Source organism: Orbicella franksi, chromosome 15 (assembly GCF_964199315.1).
Source record: "Orbicella franksi chromosome 15, jaOrbFran1.1, whole genome shotgun sequence".
NCBI classification, from domain to species: domain Eukaryota; kingdom Metazoa; phylum Cnidaria; class Anthozoa; order Scleractinia; family Merulinidae; genus Orbicella; species Orbicella franksi.
In genome coordinates this window covers 3329552-3348846 of record NC_138159.1, presented here as the reverse complement: position 1 = coordinate 3348846, position 19295 = coordinate 3329552, and the positions used below count along the sequence as shown (strand labels likewise).

General features: G+C 39.7%; 4 protein-coding genes across 4 annotated transcripts; all 4 read left to right on the top strand.

The window, feature by feature from the left end:
• The first annotated feature begins 999 nt into the window (after positions 1-999).
• Positions 1000-16303, top strand: LOC145470323 (death-associated protein kinase 2-like). The gene is made up of 9 exons (XM_081454164.1): positions 1000-1133; positions 8694-8894; positions 9446-9584; positions 10056-10176; positions 10410-10485; positions 11098-11271; positions 11926-11971; positions 12764-12844; positions 13494-16303. The coding sequence occupies exons 1-9, from the start codon at positions 1075-1077 to the stop codon at positions 13578-13580; spliced, it is 984 nt and encodes a 327-aa protein (XP_081310290.1). The 5' UTR covers positions 1000-1074; the 3' UTR covers positions 13581-16303.
• Positions 1127-5882, top strand: LOC145470325 (melanocyte-stimulating hormone receptor-like). The gene has a single exon (XM_081454166.1). It carries the CDS (start codon positions 4960-4962, stop codon positions 5863-5865), a length of 906 nt encoding a protein of 301 aa, XP_081310292.1. The 5' UTR covers positions 1127-4959; the 3' UTR covers positions 5866-5882.
• Positions 6804-8680, top strand: LOC145470324 (alpha-1A adrenergic receptor-like). The gene has a single exon (XM_081454165.1). The coding sequence runs from the start codon at positions 6819-6821 to the stop codon at positions 7743-7745; it is 927 nt and encodes a 308-aa protein (XP_081310291.1). The 5' UTR covers positions 6804-6818; the 3' UTR covers positions 7746-8680.
• An 809-nt stretch (positions 16304-17112) lies between the features above and the next one.
• On the top strand, positions 17113-18399 carry LOC145470413 (uncharacterized). The gene is made up of 3 exons (XM_081454222.1): positions 17113-17413; positions 17500-17605; positions 17718-18399. Exons 1-3 carry the CDS (start codon positions 17402-17404, stop codon positions 17960-17962), a joined length of 363 nt encoding a protein of 120 aa, XP_081310348.1. The 5' UTR covers positions 17113-17401; the 3' UTR covers positions 17963-18399.
• Positions 18400-19295: the final 896 nt, after the last annotated feature.

The window sequence follows — 19295 nt, the reverse complement described above, 5'->3', positions numbered from 1 at the left end:
GTCCTGGGGTGCCCGTGACCCGCTGTTTTTTAAGCAAACAACCTACAACAGGTGGCGAAAACGACATTAGAATCTGGTGAGTACCCTCACTTTGACACTGTGTGATCCCCCTCCCTCCTTTGAAAAATCCTGGCTACGCCCCTGGCCCTTTGTAAAAGAGAGCAGTTCTGAGCCCCTGGAGCATTTACTTTGTTATTGCGAGATGTCAGCCATTTTCAGGAAAGAGCGATGATCAAGGAAGTCAGTATTTTATTCCCATTTAGATATGTCATTTTGCTTGGAATCACAAGGTGCCCTCTTAGACAATACCGCAGCCATTAGAACTTCTTACACAAATAGTTTTGATAAAAATCCGTAGATTCGGAACTACCTTTTTCAAATTCCTCGACCTCGTAAAAAAACATTGTTATAGATTATTTTTCCAGACCACTGTCGCCAAGAAATATTATGTTAGAAACAAAAAGGAATCTGAACTATGCAATTTCTTTTTGGAATGCATAATGTCATTTCAGATGTAAACAGTGGATGACAAGATACAGAGTGGAGCAACGTGCGAAAATAAACCACTTAAAGTGCAACAAAAACAATGATCCCTTTTCCTGTTGAATATGATTAACTGGAGGTATTCATTTAAATTTAGTTCGTGCAAAGACCTTAAGCTTAACTGATTAGAAAGTCATTATAAAACGTTACAAACCAAAAGGTACCCTGTTACTTATTTATTGACTTGTTTGCGTGTAGCGTGACTGAAGAAGAAATTTACACCTCTATGTTTTAACTGGATTCTCCATCATTACACATATGATATTCATCGACATTACAATTCAAAGCACGAAACTTGCATCAGTTTTTAATAAGCGAAACAGGGTTAAACTGGGTCACGAAACGAGACCTATGGAAATCTGACCCTCATCACTTCTTATGTTGGATTCTTTTCATTACCATCAGAACCAATGGGAAAGCCGCATTTCCCTAAAAGGGGGCTGCGCTGAAATGGTATCAGTATCAATGTCATTCAAAGTAGAGCTTTCTCAGCTACACCCAAGTCGTGATTAGACTTTTAACTGGAACAACATGGAGTTAAGGAAGGAAAACCCGGAGAAATATTACACCTTTCGCGAGGAAATTGGAAGGTAATTTATGCTTTTTGCTCTAATAAATCCAACATAACCAAGATCGGAGGCAGAGACAAGCCGAACTAAAAAAAAAACCTTTTGAATGTTTGTTGATCACGTTGTCAGGATAGTAACGCACGTTCGAGATCTTCACTTAAGGGGCTTTATCTGAGCCTTCTTACAGTTTGCAAAGAACTTTTGTAACAATTTTAGACGCAAATATTTGTCTTTTCTTTCGTCGGCGTGTAGAGTAACTGTTCTACCCTCGATGAGGAGGTGCGTGCTGAAAGGCACACAAAGAGTTTCTAGTTGTCTCGAAACATCTTGCAATTTTAACCCAAAACAAATTAAATCAACTTCGCTTAGTTTTCGTCTGTGGTGCAAACAGCACAGAATCAAATATATTTGTGAATTTTTCTGCCTCAAAAATCTCTGCGTCTTGCTTTTTCGTAGGCTTGTCTGTAATGAACATGAATGCTTTAAAAATTCTATTTGATGAGTGTTTTGGCAAATTTTTTAGCGACTATTTTGGCCAAATTATTTTTGTACTCTTTGATATGATTAAGAGCGATTTTGAAACCGGATAAAAAGAGAGAAAGTGTCTTGTTTTGAGTCACACAATTTAAAGGCGCATCATTTATTATTCCAGTTATTTATTTAGCTGTTTATTCTACCGTTCATTTCAGACAAAATCTTCTACTGACCCCTGGCAGAGGTCATCAAAATCAGTCTATGATCTTATTATTCTTAGGATTGTATTCGTTTGTTTCCAAAACGAGAAACACTTAATCGCTTTTAATAAACGTGTTACGGAAAAACGATAAAAAACAATTCAAGTGAAGCTCTTTAACTTTCGCGTGCGACACGGACACAGTGTTCCTCACATCTGGCTTTCACTTCGAAAAGTAATTCGCCAGTGGCGCGAAATTTAAGTCTTGACAGTTCACTATCATGAGGCGTAGAAATGGCAGAAGTTTAAAAACTTTAAATTTTCGGAGAAAAAAACTTTCCAGTGCAACCAGAATTCTTTCACTGATTACTACGATAACGATACGGGCGGTTTGGGGGTTTGGTGGGGGGGGTGGGAGGGGGCTGCATCTCTTTATAGTGGATATTTTAGAGATGGTACTGAAGGGGGGAGGAGAGGTATGTGCACTCTCAGTGCCCTCTTTCTAGACTTTCCGGATCCGTCATTGAACGAAGTCTTTGACAAAATCATCACGGAACTTTAAAGGAATATTTCGAATTCTCTCATTTCTCGATGGGACACTTTCAAGTGGTACTTGAGAGCATATTTTTCGCGTAGCCTGATTTTTAAGCACGTCTCATTTCATTGAATTTAATTAATCAATTAAGTACTAAGTGTGTGATGTTGTTACATTTACGTCAAAGACATCAACTGTTCTTTAAGACCCTGCGAAATCATAACTTGTAAGTTTTCCCCTTTGTTTATATTTCGTGTCAGCCCTTTCTTACCGTCTAGGTGTAGCTTTATTGTGATCTAAACAGTTGTCGGAGCGCGTGTAAAAAATTAAATTCTTAGCCATTAAATTAGCACTTTCGGGCTCTTTGAACGATGAAGGGCGACCATGCAACCATGTCAGAGCCCGCGTTTCCTTTGACCAGCGGTTCGCGTCATTTGTAAGTCCGTGACGTCATTGTCAGCGTTTCGGACATAACACTCACGCGACAGCCACGCGAGAACCCACGCGCAAGACCCTCAAGGTCACGGGTAATCATGTCAAGTTCACGCGCTTTGTGTTGCTTGAAATCGCTGAAGAAGCAAAAACATGACTCCCATTTTTTTCGTTCAATGTATAATAAAACAATCATTGGATGAGATTCTTGTGATATCCAGAATAATCAAGATCTCGGTAAGGGTTATCAGCCTCAGCCTTCGGCTTCGGTTGATAACCCCTACCTCGACCTTGATTATTCTGGATATCACAAAAACCTCATCCAATAATTGTTTTATGATTATTGTATAATCTGCAGAGATGACGGCACGCGCTGATTTTGAAAATTCACTGTACGCTTTCGACCAATCAGAAAAGAGATAGTGAGTTCAATTTATAATAATATTAGTAAGCGTTAGTGTCGAACGCAATAACTTGGTCGAGAGGAGTCTGGTTCTCATTCCCAGGTCTCTCAAGCTTGTGTGGTAGTGAAACGTCTCATAAAAATTCAAGATAAGAAAAAAAAAAAAACGTGGCAGTTGAGCATGAAGAGAAATTAACGAAATCTCGGCTTTTATGAACAACCCGAAGCCACCCTGATCGGTCATGAGGCAAGATCTATAAAGTATTTGATATTGACAAGAGGTTATAATCTCTTGATATTGAACTGTAAAACATGTTTTGGTCAATTTAAAACTGCAAAGTGGCCGAACGCATTATCGTTTATTTTTTATTTCAATTCGTGCCACTAAAATAATTACAAGTAAACACAAAATAATATTTAAATTCCTAAAAGAAAAGCCAAGGGATAATCTGTAAAAGCGTCCAGGACCCCATATAAAAACAGATCACTGAATTGATAAGAATTACATATTATATCTAAGTAATACTTGAGTGTAAAAAGCAAAACTATTTAAAACTGGAGTTAGAGTACTCATAACTCCATGAAAAACCTCTTAGCTGTATCCTTAAACATATTTACATTCGTAGCACTACGAGTTTCTATTTGAGGAAGATTCCAAGTATTCGATATTCTGTGGAAAAAACTATACATGTATACAATACATTTGTCCTGGCATATTTAACAAATAAAGAAGCCTGAGCCGTGTATTACACTGTGATAAAACGAGATGGGCATTTGAGAACACGAGGGAAATGTAGAAAACACGAGCTGCAGCCGGAGTGTTTTATCACAGTGTAATACACGGCTTAGGCTTCTTCATTTACCTTATGATATAGAAGTAATGTGGCGAAAAACAATAAAACACGCTTTTTCTGTTTTATTCTCGGATAAAACATGGCTTTTCGACCAATCAGAGCGCGCACAGGATCCTATCTATGTTATAATTCTTTTTTAAAGCATAGTTTTTCCTATGCCTGAGGTAGTAACGGTCCCCCTCTGAACTCAACGCAGCTCAGTTGCTTTTGGCAAAATAATCTCTTGTCGTAGGCCTGCATGTGGCTTAGACGTGGATCTTTTGAATGTGTCAAGTGTGTTAAAAATCTTATGTTGCATTAGGAACTTGTATTCATTATCAACAAACACACTGTGGCCGCCGCTGGCAAAAACGTTAATTATGTTTAGGCAATAATTTGCTTATCACTTTCACGGGTATACCATTTAAATCTTGTCATGCTCCACTCCTGCTATTCACCAGGGAAGGAGGAAATAAGTCATGATATCTTCCGTCTTCTGTATGATAAAATAACATTTTAAAGTCGGTAATAGGTGCCTCGAATTCAAATATTAGGCTGATTTAGCAAGAGAACGGGAACGTCACTTGACGACGGCGCGCGCTGTACAAATACCCAAATATGGTCAAATTAGAACAGAATCCAGGTTATTCCGCGCGACTTGCAGTTGTCATCTGACGTTCCCGTCCTGTTGCTAAATCAACGTGAACGCACTGGGAAAGTCTCCAGCCCTCGATATTTTTCTAAAAGCAGGGGTAATCGATGGTCAGATTTAATCACCAGCTGTCTTCTTTAAGCCATTTTTAATCTACAACCTTTCAACAGCTGTTTATGACAGACAATAGGCTAATGGACCGAACGTTATTAATGCTGTTTATTGACGTGCTGTTGACATCCTGTTTATATTAATTTTTTTTTTCCAAACACACAACACTATCTTACTACGACTTGAAACGTGCCCAAGGTATGCTAAGATGACAAACGAATCCAAAACTAATTTTTCATGTTACTCGGACATGGAGAACGAGAACTCTGGTCTTGAAAACATTGTCATCATAAATTGTGTACTGAATGTTCCATTGATGATCTTAGCAATCATTGGCAACACTCTGGTGTTAGTCGCGATACTGAGAGCTTATTCACTCTTACCGCCGTCGATAACTTTGCTCTGCAGTTTGGCTATGTCAGACCTGCTTGTTGGACTTGTTCTACAACCTCTTTACATCGCTAATGCACTGACGGGAAACAGTACACTGAAGCAAGCATTCAACACAACCGTCTTTGCGGTCTGTGGTGTTTCCCTGTTGTCAATGGCAGTGATAAGCGTCGACCGGTTCTTGGCCCTTCACTATCACATGCGATATCCGCGTTTGATGACTACACGCCGCGCCATCTATACAACAGCAACTCTTTGGATCATTGTCTTCCTGTTGTCATTTTTAACTTTCTGGACCATCAACGCTTATTATTTGGCTTCAGCAGTCAGTATTCTAATTTGTCTGTTAGTTTCCACTGTTTGCTACATTAAAATCTATTTTATTGTCAAACAGCATCACTTACAAATTCACACTCAACAACAGGCTGTGGAAAGTAATGCTACAGATATTAACCAAACCATGTTACGATCCACCAAAAGTGCCAAAAGTACGTTTATTTATTACACCGTAATGATTTCGTGCTATACCCCGGTGTTTGTTGCCATGGCGATATTATTTATTTCCCCTTCTCACTGGAATGAAGGGTGGACCTTCGCAGATACTGTAGTCTTTATGAATTCGTCCATCAATCCAGTTTTGTATTGCTGGCGTCTTCGCGAGCTTCGAACGACAGTTGTAAAGACAGTAAGGCAGCTGTTAGGTAAACAGACCGCAGAAAACTAGCTATAAACATACCTACCGTCCACTCCGCTTCAGCATTCGCTGAATACAACCATGTGAGGATTTGTCGACAATTTAAACCCTTCTCGCACTAATATGTTTAACATGTTTAAAAGTGGTTCAACAGTAAACAAGGTTAAAAACCTGTTTGATTAAAATATGGTAGCAAGGTGATTTGAAATTTTTCTATTCAAAATGACTGCAAAGCGTTACCGATTGGAAAAACCTAAACCTTATTTACCTAAACTAGGTTAGCTGGTGTAAACGGGGGTATTAAACGAGCTGTCATGCATTGTCAGCGGTTTTGGACCATGCGCAATAACTTGTGTTGAGATGTATTTTCCCACAGTTTTTCTTCTGGCCCAATCAAACCCGTTTCTAAGCCATCAAAGGGTACGCGCGGGAGGTCTGATATTTCCAGGTCGAAATAAAATTAGGCAGGTGACTGTCAAGAGAAAATGCTAAAAACTTGTCATGACAACCCGAAAATAAATCTTTAAGAAGAACAGAATTGGACAGTAAATTGTCAATAGGTGTTTTGTTCAGTTTGCTAGAGTTGTCAAATACGTTAATTTCCGTTAGACCGAAAATCACTTATTCGAACAAACAGTTAATTGCAGGCGTCGACACTTGTCTAATGTGTTAATTTTGTAGCGTAATTTATTCTGGATTTTGATGTTATATAATTGACAGAAACGCCATCAACGCAGCTGTCCAGTGTGCCTAGAATGACCAATGATACACACTCGTGGAAAGCGAGCTAATCGACTATGATTTGACCCTTTTTCAACCATCAATTAACAGCCATTTAAACAGCCATCCATGCGGAACCAGCAGGCCGATCTGATGCTAACGCAAAACCTAAATATGGTTTTGAAGCTCTTTTACTGAAGGATAATATTCGTTTCAAAGCTGTTCGTTTTAAGCGTCAACGATCTCCTAGAGGGTGTGCGAAGATGACAATCGTATCAGAAACGAATTATTCAAGCAGTGGAGGCAATCCGGTTCGTCGTGAAACTATTATCATCATAAATTGTGCTCTGAATGCCCCATTGATGCTCATATCAATAATGGGAAACCTTCTGGTGTTAGTCTCCATATTAAGAACGCCTTCGCTTCGTTCACCGTCCATAACTTTGCTCTGCAACTTGGCCGTTTCCGATTTTCTTGTTGCGATTGTCGTACAACCACTTTACATAGCAAGCGAGCTTATAAAAAACAGATCGTTGAAGCAAGCGATGGACACGATGGCTTTTGCTTTATGTGGAGTGTCTCTTTTAACAATGACAACCGTTAGTGTAGATCGCTTCCTGGCTCTTCATTATCACATGCGATATCCGAATCTGATGACTGCACATCGCGCTATGTCTACATCAGCTATGCTTTGGTTTATAAGTTTCCTGTTAGGTCTTTTAGCTGTTTGGAACATGAAGGCTTATTGCTTCTCTGCACTTTTTGTAATTGCCATCTGTGTTTTAGTTTCCACTGTTTGCTACATCCAAATCTATGGAATTGTAAAACAACATCAGATACAGATTCACCTTCAACAACAGGTCGTGAAAACTACTACAACTGGAAATGACCAGATTGGAAATAATCAGATTGGAAAAAATCTGAGAGTGCAGCGAACGGCTAAAAGTGCTAAAAACACTTTTATTTATTACGTGGTAATGATTTTATGTTACACCCCTGTGTTCATTTCCTTGTCAATTTTATCCGTTTCACGCGATCTCTGGGGAAACGCTTGGACATTTGCAGAAACCGCAGCGTTAATGAATTCGTCCATTAATCCATTTTTGTATTGCTGGCGTCTTCGCGAACTTCGAAAGGCCGTGTTAAACATAGTAAGGCAGATGTTATGTAAAAAGACAGAAGAAATCTAACTAACGCAGCAGTAAAGTATTTACATGTCTATTCTCCTTAGCGGTAACAGAAACGACATTCAATAAAGTTCTTAACTTTCTCAAGCCTTGACAATCAGTGCTGCAACCGGGGTTATTCGGAATTTTTAACTTGTTCGCTTGTGATTAATTCAACGTTTTCTTTCTATTCTAAGCCCATCGAATTTGAAGACCATGATCGTTCGGCCTGAATAAGATCAAAGTTCACTTCAAAGCAAATTGGCCCATGTAGAGTTCGGAAAAACCTAAACTGACTTTCAGTCGAATTTCTCGCGCACTTTTTCTAAATAACACTGTTCAGATTCGCGTTCAATTTTTCTCTCATTTGGAACGGCCCTCGATAGATCAAGTTCTCGATGCTGCCATCTTGGATTGTACTGAATTGGGTGCTGACCGGTAGCAAGCTAGCTTTACTGAGTGAAAAAAAAAAATGTAAACGTTTTAATTGCGGTAGAAGGTGCTTGATCTCCCGTCTCCAATCCCATATTCTGTCATTCACTATGGTGGTTTTTGTATCACTGAAGCAAAATGATTGTTAGTTGAGTCCGTGCCTTCAAAGTACAAAGAATGATGCGGCTGTGTTAAATGTTTGTTGTTATACTTCCCAACTCAAATACGTTTTCCGATTGGAGTAGAGCAAGTCACGTGTCGTGAGTCAAAACTCATAATATAACTACCCACTCACTCCCTAAGGAAACAACTTGAACTTTCGACTCACACGTGATCAGGTCGTGCACCTTGAAAACGCGGAAAATTTGTGAGTCAGCAGGCGTCAAGCGAACAATTTTATCCCAGTTCGTTCTATATCAGTCAGTTGAATTGAGAGGTACAACAAAACACTGAGTTTTGTACGGTCTTAAGGAAACAAAACTCACTGTCTCCCTTGATGCCAGTCACTGAGTGCTTCAGTTATCTCTATTTGCTTTATAGGGGAAAGTACGCCGTTGTCAAATCCTGCTCAGATAAGAAAACAAGGAAACAGCTGGTGGCCAAACTGATCAAGTACGATCAAGAAACCGAGAAGAACACGAAACAGGAATTTGATATAATGAAAACTTTTAAGCACGACAAACTGCTGACAGTTAAGGATGGATTTATTGTTCAAAAATACGTGGTCATTTTAATGGATCGGTGAGTTGGTCTTGGGAACTGTTTCGGATGAGGTGTCAACACTTCGTTCCCAGGTCTCTCTTCCTCCCATTCCCTGTCAAAACAAGATATCCAGTATCCAGTAGACCAGTATCACGTGACCATTCTCCGGCTCAGGTTTAGACCTCATCGAGGTCACGTGTTTTTTAAGTTGACCGCAGCCCAGGTACTACTTTTCGATGGATCGCAGGCTCAAGCCGGGTTACTTTATTGTAATCAGGAACTCCTCTTTTAGGCTGGGCTAAATCTATATATTATTCAAAGAGCTGGCCCCAGTTGTTCGGAGACTGGATAACGCTATTCACTGGATAAATCGCTATCCAGTAGATACGTGTTTACAAAACACACCCCGCTATCTGCTGGATAGGTGCTTTATACGGTGAATACTGTTATCCACCTTTCGAACAACCAGAGACTGACGTTTCGAGTGGAAGCTGTGCATCAAATTAAAGCAAATACCGTTTTTTTTAGCTCATTGCTCTAGTTTTATTGTGCTTCTGTTTTGATCCCTGAAGTCACGACTTGTGTTTTAGGGTCGAGGGAGAAGAAGTACTTGAATTCCTTGGAAACAAAAGTAAAGCGACCGAGGAGGACGCATCTCTGGTCATCGTTCAACTTGTAGAGGCTCTCTGCTATCTACACAGACAGAACGTAGTACATCTGGATATAAGGGTAAGAAAAAAGGCGGGAATATGACTTGGCGTTCGTCAGTATCAGGCAAAGCAAGTGAAAAAAAAAGCGGGAAAATGACTCGACGTTTGCCGGTATCAGGCAAAGAAGTAAAAACGGCGTGAAAAGACTGGTAAAAAAGCGGGGAAATGACTCGAAGTCTGTCGGTATCAGGCAAAACAAGTGAAAAAAGGAGGATGGGGAAATAGATTAACGTTGATCACTATTTGAGGAACGTGAAATGATAGGGGGGGGGGGGGGGGGCTTGAGTTTCCTTAGCGGTCAGTTTCAGGTAAGAGTCAGACCATAGTAGAGTGTCTCGAGTAGAACCATCTTAGTCTCTTGGTAGAACTTAACAGCTGAAAAAACTAAGTCAAACTTTCAATTTGTAATTTGAATAATTTAGCGGATTTCAAAACACAATATGTACTTTGCACTAAAAAAAATGTTCTCCTTTCCTTTAAATTCCAACAGCCTCCGAACCTTTTCGTGTCCAAAGATTTCAAACTGACATTAATCGATTACGGAAATGCAAGGCAGATCCAGTACCCCGATGGTCAGCTAGTCGACGCGGTCGGGGTCACGGAGTTCACAGGTAACATATAATGAGAACTTTTTCTTAGAATAATTAGCAGTGGAAACTTGAAGGAGAATTGGAAAAAAAAATTGGAACTTTTAAGCTTAACTTTGTTCTTGTTATAAGTCCAAATTATTTGCTCCTTCTCACGACATTTCGACCCCACGTTTCCTGTATACTTGGACAATTTATTATCGCACTTACAGAACATTTACCGGCGTCTGTTAAGTAGGTTTTTTTCTCCATTTCAGCACCCGAGGTACTCAACTTTGAAATGACCCACTGGGGGGCTGACATGTGGAGCGTGGGAGTGCTCCTGTACATATTGTAAGTCCTGTTTAAGGCCCTTTGTTTACCAGGTGCTTGACAAATTGATTGATTAACTCCAGATGCTTACAATGAAAATTGTTAGTTTTCACTTTCATGCCATCAAAAATAAAGATGACAACCATTCAATACATTAATTAATAGTTGAATGAAAAGTTGATGGATGCAGAGATGGATTGATTGATTGACTGATTAATTGATTGACTGGCTGACTGACTGAAGGACTGATTGACTGACTGATTGATTGATTTATTGTTTGATTGATTGATCGATTGATTGATTGATTTACTGATTGATTGATTGATTGATTGATTGATTGACTGATTGATTAATGACTGACTGACTGATTGACTGACTGACTTACTGATTGGCTGTTTGACTTACTGATTAGACTGATTGACTGACTGACTGACTGATTGATTGATTGATTGACTGATTAACTAACTGACGGACTGAATGGAGACTGATGGATTGATTGATTGACTGTTTGACTGAATGACTGACTGATTGATGGATTGACGGATTGACTGATCGATCGATCGATCGATCGATCGATCGATTGATTGATAGATTGATGGATTGACTGACTGATTGATTGACATGCGTTCCCAGTTTGAGTGCTACGGTGCCATTTACTGTAGAAGACACCGGAAGTGATGAAGATATCGACGAGAAAGTTGCTGCAAAAGTCAGAACGGCGGCTTTCGAAATGCCATCCACTTTGTTTCGAAACGCTACGCAAGAAGCTGAAAACCTCATCAAGAAACTTCTGGTTAGACAGCCTGAGTAAGTTTGACAACTGAAATTTTAATCCTCTGTGAAAATTTATGAGCCCGTAGTCCCAAAAGGAGTTGCATAGCAACACAAACTTTTCAGACTATGACAAGCTGACTCACTACTTATGGAGTTTCAACTTTTTCGCTGGTTGATCAGTAAGAAACGAAACTTTTTTGAGTACGTGCTCTACTGAACTAGTAGCAAAATATTTGGACTCAGGATTTGTTTGTTGAATTGGAGTCGGGAAAACTCATCAGGCCCAAATAACGCACCAAAAACGTAAAAACAGTGTGCTGTCCTACCTAAAGGGCACGCAATACCAGGAGAAATCCAGTGGGGGTGGGGAGTGGGTACCTTCCACGGTTGACGGTTAAAAAATATAGCTTTCAGCTGGCTGACTGATAAAGTTTTCGGTTGTTTTACGGTTGACGAAAATTTTTTTCTTAGTTGATGGTTATATTTTGGGCCTTTTGACGGTTGACGGTTGACGGTTAATAAAGCGCATTGAGACCCCCTACCATCCAAGCGTTCTTAAATCTGCCTCAGAAGTCATAAAACGGTGGACAACAAAACATTACGAAATAGAAAATTAAAAGAAGGATATTTTATCCTCTTTTTTATTTATCATTTTCTAATCAGGCTAATACGTTTTTCCCATTTTAGGAGACGACCGACTGCGGAAGCTTGTTTGGACGATCCTTGGCTTTCAGTAAGCTCTTTACTTATCACTGTTTACTAATGACGCTATTGTTTTCATGGGTAAAAACTAGGGATGGAGTGGGGCGAGGAGATTAGAACTCTATACTCTTTGGCCCCTTCCGCACCGACTCCGGAAGAAGTTGACGAAAACTGAGATTTCACTCTGAAAACGCATCCAGTGTTCACCGTCCACACTACGCCGGAGCAATTTAAAAAAGCAACAATCAACGGTCATTTTTGAATTTGTGTTTAAGGAAACCTCGTTCAGGGAAATCACATGGTTATCGTGACGACATCGTTTTCGAAAAGCTCCGTTTTCAAAATGTTTTTCGTCCACACGAAAACAAAAAGCCGGCGTTTTCCAATTCCTACTGTTTGGAGAACGTTTTCGAAAAACTCCGTCTTCGTGACGGATTAGTGTGGACGGTAGGCCTAACCGTAGAAATAAGGCAGCGTTTTCAAATTCCTCCGGCGTAGTGTGGACGAGTACTACGTGTACCGGACAGGAAACCTCCCAGGGGTGAGGGGGGGGGGGGGGGGGGAAGTTTCCACTCGAACTTATTGACATAAAAATTGCAACCAGTGCAGAAAGTATTATACTTTTCATTTAGCCAACACAATGCCATTCGTGACCATTCTTAACTGTCAAAGCCTTTTTAACCTTTCTTTAAACTGTTTTTCTCTTTAAATCTGCGGAATGTAGCCTTTATTTTTGCTCTTAATGTGGCTGACTAATTTGAAAAATGTTTATTTTCTAAATAGTCTGTATAAATCTGATTAATTGTCTATTTATCTTTGTTAGCCCATTCTTACCCAGAAAAGGAAGGCTTCGGAGATACCAGCTTCTAAATTCAAGGCTCTGAACGAACAGCTTAAACAAGCGGTGAGTCAGCTGAGATCCTGGGCTCTGGATTTGAACGGACTAAGATCTGTTTAGAAGCTGACAGTAAAATCGTTGAATCGATTTCGATACACTAAAGGAGCTCACTCACGGAATTTTGAGTTATTTTGGCCATGTACAAAATTATCTTTAAATTGAAGGAAACCTGAAAATAGTAGTATACTAAGATAGAAAAACACCAGAGAAATAATAATAAACCATAAAGGAGCAAGGATGGTTAAGGATGGAGGGGATTAACACGGATTACAAACGACGAACTTGAAAAATTTAGACTAAACTTTTCAAGAAGCGCAAACCGTGACGTAGCTCCTTTACCCAACCCGCTATCTTGGTGAAAAAATTCTATAAAAATATTCCAAGACCTGAAAACTAGATATAGCTAACTAACTTTTCAAAGAGATAGATTCCTAGCTGAAATGTCAACGTTTAAATGTTTTAGTCTTACTGTTTCCGATTAGACTGTTAGACAAGAAGAGATAGGAATCATCTCTTTGGTCAACAAAAATTATTCCGATGGGAGGGGGGGGGGGGGGAAGAAGTTTGTCGATGGGTGCAGTAGCAATGTTGCGATATTTTAATAATGTTGGTTGAGTGGTTTCTAAATCCTTTATTTTTTTCCTGATCTTTATAGGAGGAAGATGAACTGGTCGTTGCTTCGTGTGTTCTTCGCTCTTTTGACGAAGATGCATACGACTCTCCCGATGAAGAGGAAGAATGAAACGGCTTCCTCCTAAAACAAACTTGAACTGCTGGATTTATTATTCTACAAACGAAACATTAGAGAATTACTTTCAAATGAGGAAAAAGAACTTTACGGCCTCCGTTCCCCTTGACCAGCGACTAGTTGAAAAATGATCGCTGGACAAGGATAACGAGGTCGCCACATCATGAAATTGAAAAATAATTTTATACCGAGAGATTATTATTAGTATAGGCAGGTTTCCTTTGTATTTGTTTCAAATGGTTCAGAGTCGAAACGTTTAGCATTTTACCAATGAAACAATAGAAAAAACTTGCAAATCGAGTTTGTCAGCAGCTTGACTAGGCTTAATTTCTTCGCTCGGGGGATTATCAGGTACACCTATTCTCTTAAAGGCGACAATTTGTGTAACCTGTGAAGGAACAATTCTAATTCCAATTGTGCCTGCAGGGAATCATGGTAGTTATATTCATCCGCCATAACTCTGAAATTTAAAACGCGCTGGTTTCCAAACGATGGACGCTATTGAGCTGGAAAGTTGTAAACAGATGTAAAATTAGTACCTCTTATGCCTGATAAGGATAAAAACTTTGGTGGCTCTTCAGTTTTGGATTTAAGAATTTGATGACGTCACGTGTAAACGCTCTATACAACTACCGTGATTCGCTGCAGGCGCATCTCATGGAGAAAACTGGCCATTTTGGTTATAGTCACTAAGAGCCAGGAACAGGTTGCGTAACAGCGTAACGGCTAAAAGGGTGGCGAGAATCGGTGTAACGAATGCATGTTTTAAGTTTTTATTTTGTATCTGTCGAGGTAGTGCTAGTGCAGGTTTAACGTAGTGCTATTTAGGCTAACTGAGACTTTGAGATAATAAAAGATCAAATTCGTTCGTGTAAATTAGAAGTTTTAAGCTTCGTCCTTCTTCAGTATGTTCAAATGGGAGAGCCACGCCATACAAAAAACGAAAAGCGCGCATGAAATATTATGGTGTTAACAAAAGCGGCGTGCTGTGCCACATCAAAACCATCAGATAGTTTTTTAGTATGAACAGGAAACAGTTTGGTAGCGTAAACTACCTGTAGTTTGTAGTTTTAAAACCTCATAAGAAAACGGCTGGATCACTTGGCGAAAAAAAAAAATAATGTAAGTTCACAAAGTTTGCTATTAGAGAGAAAGACATCACAGTAAAAATCTGACTTCTTGATGAAGTTATCTCCCTTTTAACCGCTGGTCACAATGCTTGTACTTCACAAACGTTTTCAGTTTGCCTCGGTTCGAACTCAGTTTCATATCATGGTTAAATTTTGTGATTATAGATAGGGCTATTAACAGCGGGGTTCGGTAGTTCATGCAGACTGGTTCTCGAAAAGCAGTTAGCAACTTTTAATTGTTAAGTTTGGTTTTGCTAGCTGGAATCCCTATTTCTAGACGTTTTTGACTGTGGTGCGAAAACAACTTACAGGGGCCTTCAAAGTATCAAGAAACATTTGCGTGAGAACACTGTGTGAGAACTGGTTGTGAGCGTTTGTCTTGCGGTTTTCAATTGAGTATCGTATGACCAAAACCAAAGCAATCACTCTGGCCAATCACAAAGCACACAGACAGTCTAACGAACCAATCAAAACTCAAAGTAAATAAATGAAGCTGACGCGAAGCGCGGTAAAACGCGTGCGAGGGTGTCAAGTTGGTTTTGGTTTTACGCAGTGATTGGATGAAAATTGGCGCGTGTTTTTTAAGCCAATCGTATAGTGATACAAAACCAATTACTTTTCGAAGCTCGAGTTAGAACCACTCTAACAGAGAGCAGAAATACAAGCTTTCTTAGTAGAGTCCTATGGTACCCGTCCTCTAAAACGAAATCTATCTATAACCCATTTTGTCTTTAACGGCAGCCCCCAAGCACAACTCCTTACATACGGCCGAAGTCGACGCCAAGGAGGACCCATACGAACAGGACGGGGGTACTCGTTGTACCTTTTGAGGTATTAAGCGATTGGATTCTAATATCGAGAGATGAAGTTCCAGGCGACAGTAGACTACCTTGATGTAAACACAAAAACTAGCAAGGTACTAGGAAAAACGCTATTAGACCTGAAATCAGTTGAACTTCGTCTCAAGATGGGGGCCATATCAGACTAACACTGCCGATGTTTGACATCATTCTGTTTATCATCCGTTGAAGAGATGGGATTCTACCACCGAGAGATCAAGTTTTACGTTACAATTTTATATCGTGATATCCACACAAAACCTACCAAGCTACTACATAAAAAGTTATTAGACCAGAAAATTTTCACTTCCTTTCAAGCGGCGGGTCTAAAACACAATTCCCGGATCATTGTTTTACCAATACTGAAACAAGCTTAATTAACTTCTTCCTAATGCTAACCTTAGGCCTAATCACTACACTAAGACAATGTTTTGGGGTTAAATACTACACTAAGACGACGTTTAGGCTTAAGCTTAGTATTAGTAAAGGTTTCAGGTTGTTCCAGTATTGGTAAAACAATCAAGCCCTTTTAAGGGTTAACAAAATTTCAAGCCACGCCCACAAAACGGGATCTTGCTACCTCTTATGGGTTCTTTTCAAAATTTCCCACGAGCTTATCATATTGGAGACGTCCCCCGCCCCCCTCCCCCCGCCGCGCCCCGCCTGGTACCGACGCTTCCAGCGTCACATGTAGATTTATCACTCAAAGTCACATTGAATATTCACGAGAAAGTAGTTCAAAACGCTAGAAACCACAGCAGATTATAACAAATTAAAAATATAGAGCAATTCGTGCTTTTTAAATTTAAATTAAGGCCCCATCAACCGATTCATGTGCGCGCTCGCGCGCGTTGCTAAGGAGGTGAAATTTTACTTCCGGTCACTTACGTCAGCCTGAGCACGGAAAGCTGCGAGAAGAAAAAAAATTTACGCGTCGCGTTTCGATAGGACAGTACGCTGGTACTGCGGGCGCAGCCGTCCTCTATAGTGCACACCGACAGAGCTGAAAAACGACTGCGCATGCTCATTCGCGCGCGCCGAGAAACTGGGAAAGACAACATAAAACCATAAAAACGTATACGTAAAATGGCGGCATTTTTGAAAAATTTAAGAGCGCTGAGTTTTCGCTTGGGCTAAGGAGTAAGTAAAAAGGTTAAGCTTGAAACTTTCCTTTTAGACCGGTCGATATTAGTTCTAAAACATATCTCCTGAACACCACACTTCCCTCCTTGAACACTCATCGAAATTTTGCCGCGAAGTCGGAGTTCGTGCCGCGAAAATGCGGCTCGTGTTGCAGATTATGTTAATGAGTTTGATGTTCACGGAAACTTCCGGTGAGCGGACCTGTTGGTACCATAGAAAAACCAGAAAAAGCGAGGAATGCAAAGGGAAAATGCGGAGGTTCAATGCTGCAATAGCAAGGTATGTCGGTGGCACTACGAACAGCTGGGCATGTACTCGACACTGGACCAGAATAAACCGCGAAGCACATGGTTTTTGTGCATGTCCACTTCCTGTGCACTCAACTGATATTTCAGCCAACATACCATCGAGGTTTTATGAAATGTTTGACCGCATCGGACGTACTACGAGTGGTTACCGTCCTGGTGTGCGATGGTGTTCCAGTTGTAGGAAAAATGCAGACCAATTGTTTAAAGATGAACAAGATTACAGCCCTCCTCGAAAGGTATGGTTACTGGGAGGTTACAATAAGAACGCTCTTTAAAATGAGTGGCACATATTTCCGAGTTTCTTGTGACATGCAAATGTAAAACCGGTACAAATAAGTTCCTTTCGATGATTTCAGAGAAAAAGTACTGATGTGACATCCCATCACACCTCACCCATGCCAAAACAGGTACTTCTCATAATTTTGTATCATATTTGATGCCAGCTATGTAAAATCAGTTCGAAATAACAAACCGCTTGTTGCATTCCTCCTAGAAGTCACCAGAGGAAATGGATTTGTTGCTCAGAAAGGAGACACAAAAGTGCTGCACCTTGCAAACACAGCTTCATGTGGCAACACAACAGCTCGCAGAGATAAAAGGTGTTTTTACTGTTTTGAATCTGCTTGAATTAAAATTTAGCATCATAACAAAAACTCTATACTTCTCACAAAAATATTTTAATTTTTGTCATGGTTGATTTTTCTATTACAGAGTCAACAATTGAAAAGAGGTTGGAAGCATTTCAAAAGGCCCTGTACAGACATCAAATAACCACCCCAGACCAGAAAATTTACAATCCAGAGGCAATGAAACAGTTTACAGACAAAAATAGCCCTGGACTCTTTGAGGACATCCTTAACTGTTTAAGTGGAAGAAAAAGCTTGTCCAACAGAAGGAGAGAGATGCAAGAGCAGAGAGTGGCGTCCCTACTCCACATAATGACCTATTTTAGGTAACAAACTTTAAATGAAGTGAGCTACCTGTAAGAAAATTGTTTTTCATTCATTGTTCATAGGGGTTGTAACAATAGAAGCAAATTACTTTTACCTACATGACAGGTCACAAGAAACATCTGCATTGCAAAAGGACAGTGGCTTATACACAGCTAGTTGTGGCATGTCCTTGCAAGGCCTATCTGCTGGTCAGATTTTAGGATACAGCACCACGCCTAGGAACACGCAGCAGTTAAAAGCAGACCTTGCTAAAGATCATGCCAACTACATATCACAACAGTTGCAGAGAGTAAATGAGGTCAGTCTGCAAATAAATAAGCAATTCTAATCAACAAATGGCTTCATGCACACTACCAAAGAATATCATTGAAAAAAAGCCATTTTGGCTAATTAATTTAATTTAATTTCGATTACAGCCCTCCTCAAAAGGTATGGTTACTGGGAGGTTACAATAAGAATGCCCTTTAAAATGAGTGGCACGTATTTCTGAGTTTCTTGTGACATGCAAATATAAAACCGGTACAAATAAGTTCCTTTGTCCAGTCCTTTGTTCCACAGTACCACCATGGTCAGCAGAGTGAATCCAACTTGTGGCTTATTGCAGGGAAAAGTGCAGAATTTCTTCTTGATCTGTTTAAGAGCATTTCACAGAACTGCCACAAATCATACCAGGTAACAATCCTGAAAATAAAAAAAAGTCATAAAATTAATAAATACAGAAGTCTAAACCATTTATTATACTATCATAAAACAATACGAGAATTTGATGATGCAAGAAAAATTGAAAAACACAAGCTGCAAGCAAGCATTTTCCACATTTCTGAAGTATTGTCAAATTCCTGAGGTGTGTTAAGACAGTTTAATTAAAATGCGTGGTTTAGGCTTCTTTACATGATTCTTAGATATGTAGGATAAGGATATGCAGATATAGATATAAAATGTACCAAACAATAGAATGAATATTAAAATAAACAAACATAATTAATGAATACTGATAACATCTCTGACTTAAAAAATGGAAAATAAAAACAAACGAACAAAATTACTAACATCATGTTTTCCTCATAATAAATGTACATGTACCACTGACATGCACACAATTTAACTTTGCAACATTTCATTTATTTGACTCAGGTTGAACGTCCAGTTGTAAATAATGGAAGACCAAAAGGGAAGCCACTGTACCATCTCCCAACGTTTGAAACCACAGTAGACACTAAGTGTTTTCCACTAAGTTATAATCTCGATGATGTAGAGCCAGGCCAACAACCTCACCCAGATATTTATTGTGATTTTCCAACTTGCACAAGAGAAACAGTTACCATTGTTAGACTGG

Bases quoted from the DNA above. Each gene is read 5' to 3' on its own strand.
- LOC145470323 (XM_081454164.1), top strand. From the start codon at position 1,075: ATGGAGTTAAGGAAGGAAAACCCGGAGAAATATTACACCTTTCGCGAG. The intron at 10,177-10,409 runs GTAACATATAAT...TCTCCATTTCAG, and splicing joins CGGGGTCACGGAGTTCACAG to CACCCGAGGTACTCAACTTT. The intron at 11,272-11,925 runs GTAAGTTTGACA...TTCCCATTTTAG, and splicing joins CTTCTGGTTAGACAGCCTGA to GAGACGACCGACTGCGGAAG.
- LOC145470325 (XM_081454166.1), top strand. From the start codon at position 4,960: ATGACAAACGAATCCAAAACTAATTTTTCATGTTACTCGGACATGGAG.
- LOC145470324 (XM_081454165.1), top strand. From the start codon at position 6,819: ATGACAATCGTATCAGAAACGAATTATTCAAGCAGTGGAGGCAATCCG.
- LOC145470413 (XM_081454222.1), top strand. The intron at 17,606-17,717 runs GTGTTTTTACTG...TTTCTATTACAG, and splicing joins ACAGCTCGCAGAGATAAAAG to AGTCAACAATTGAAAAGAGG.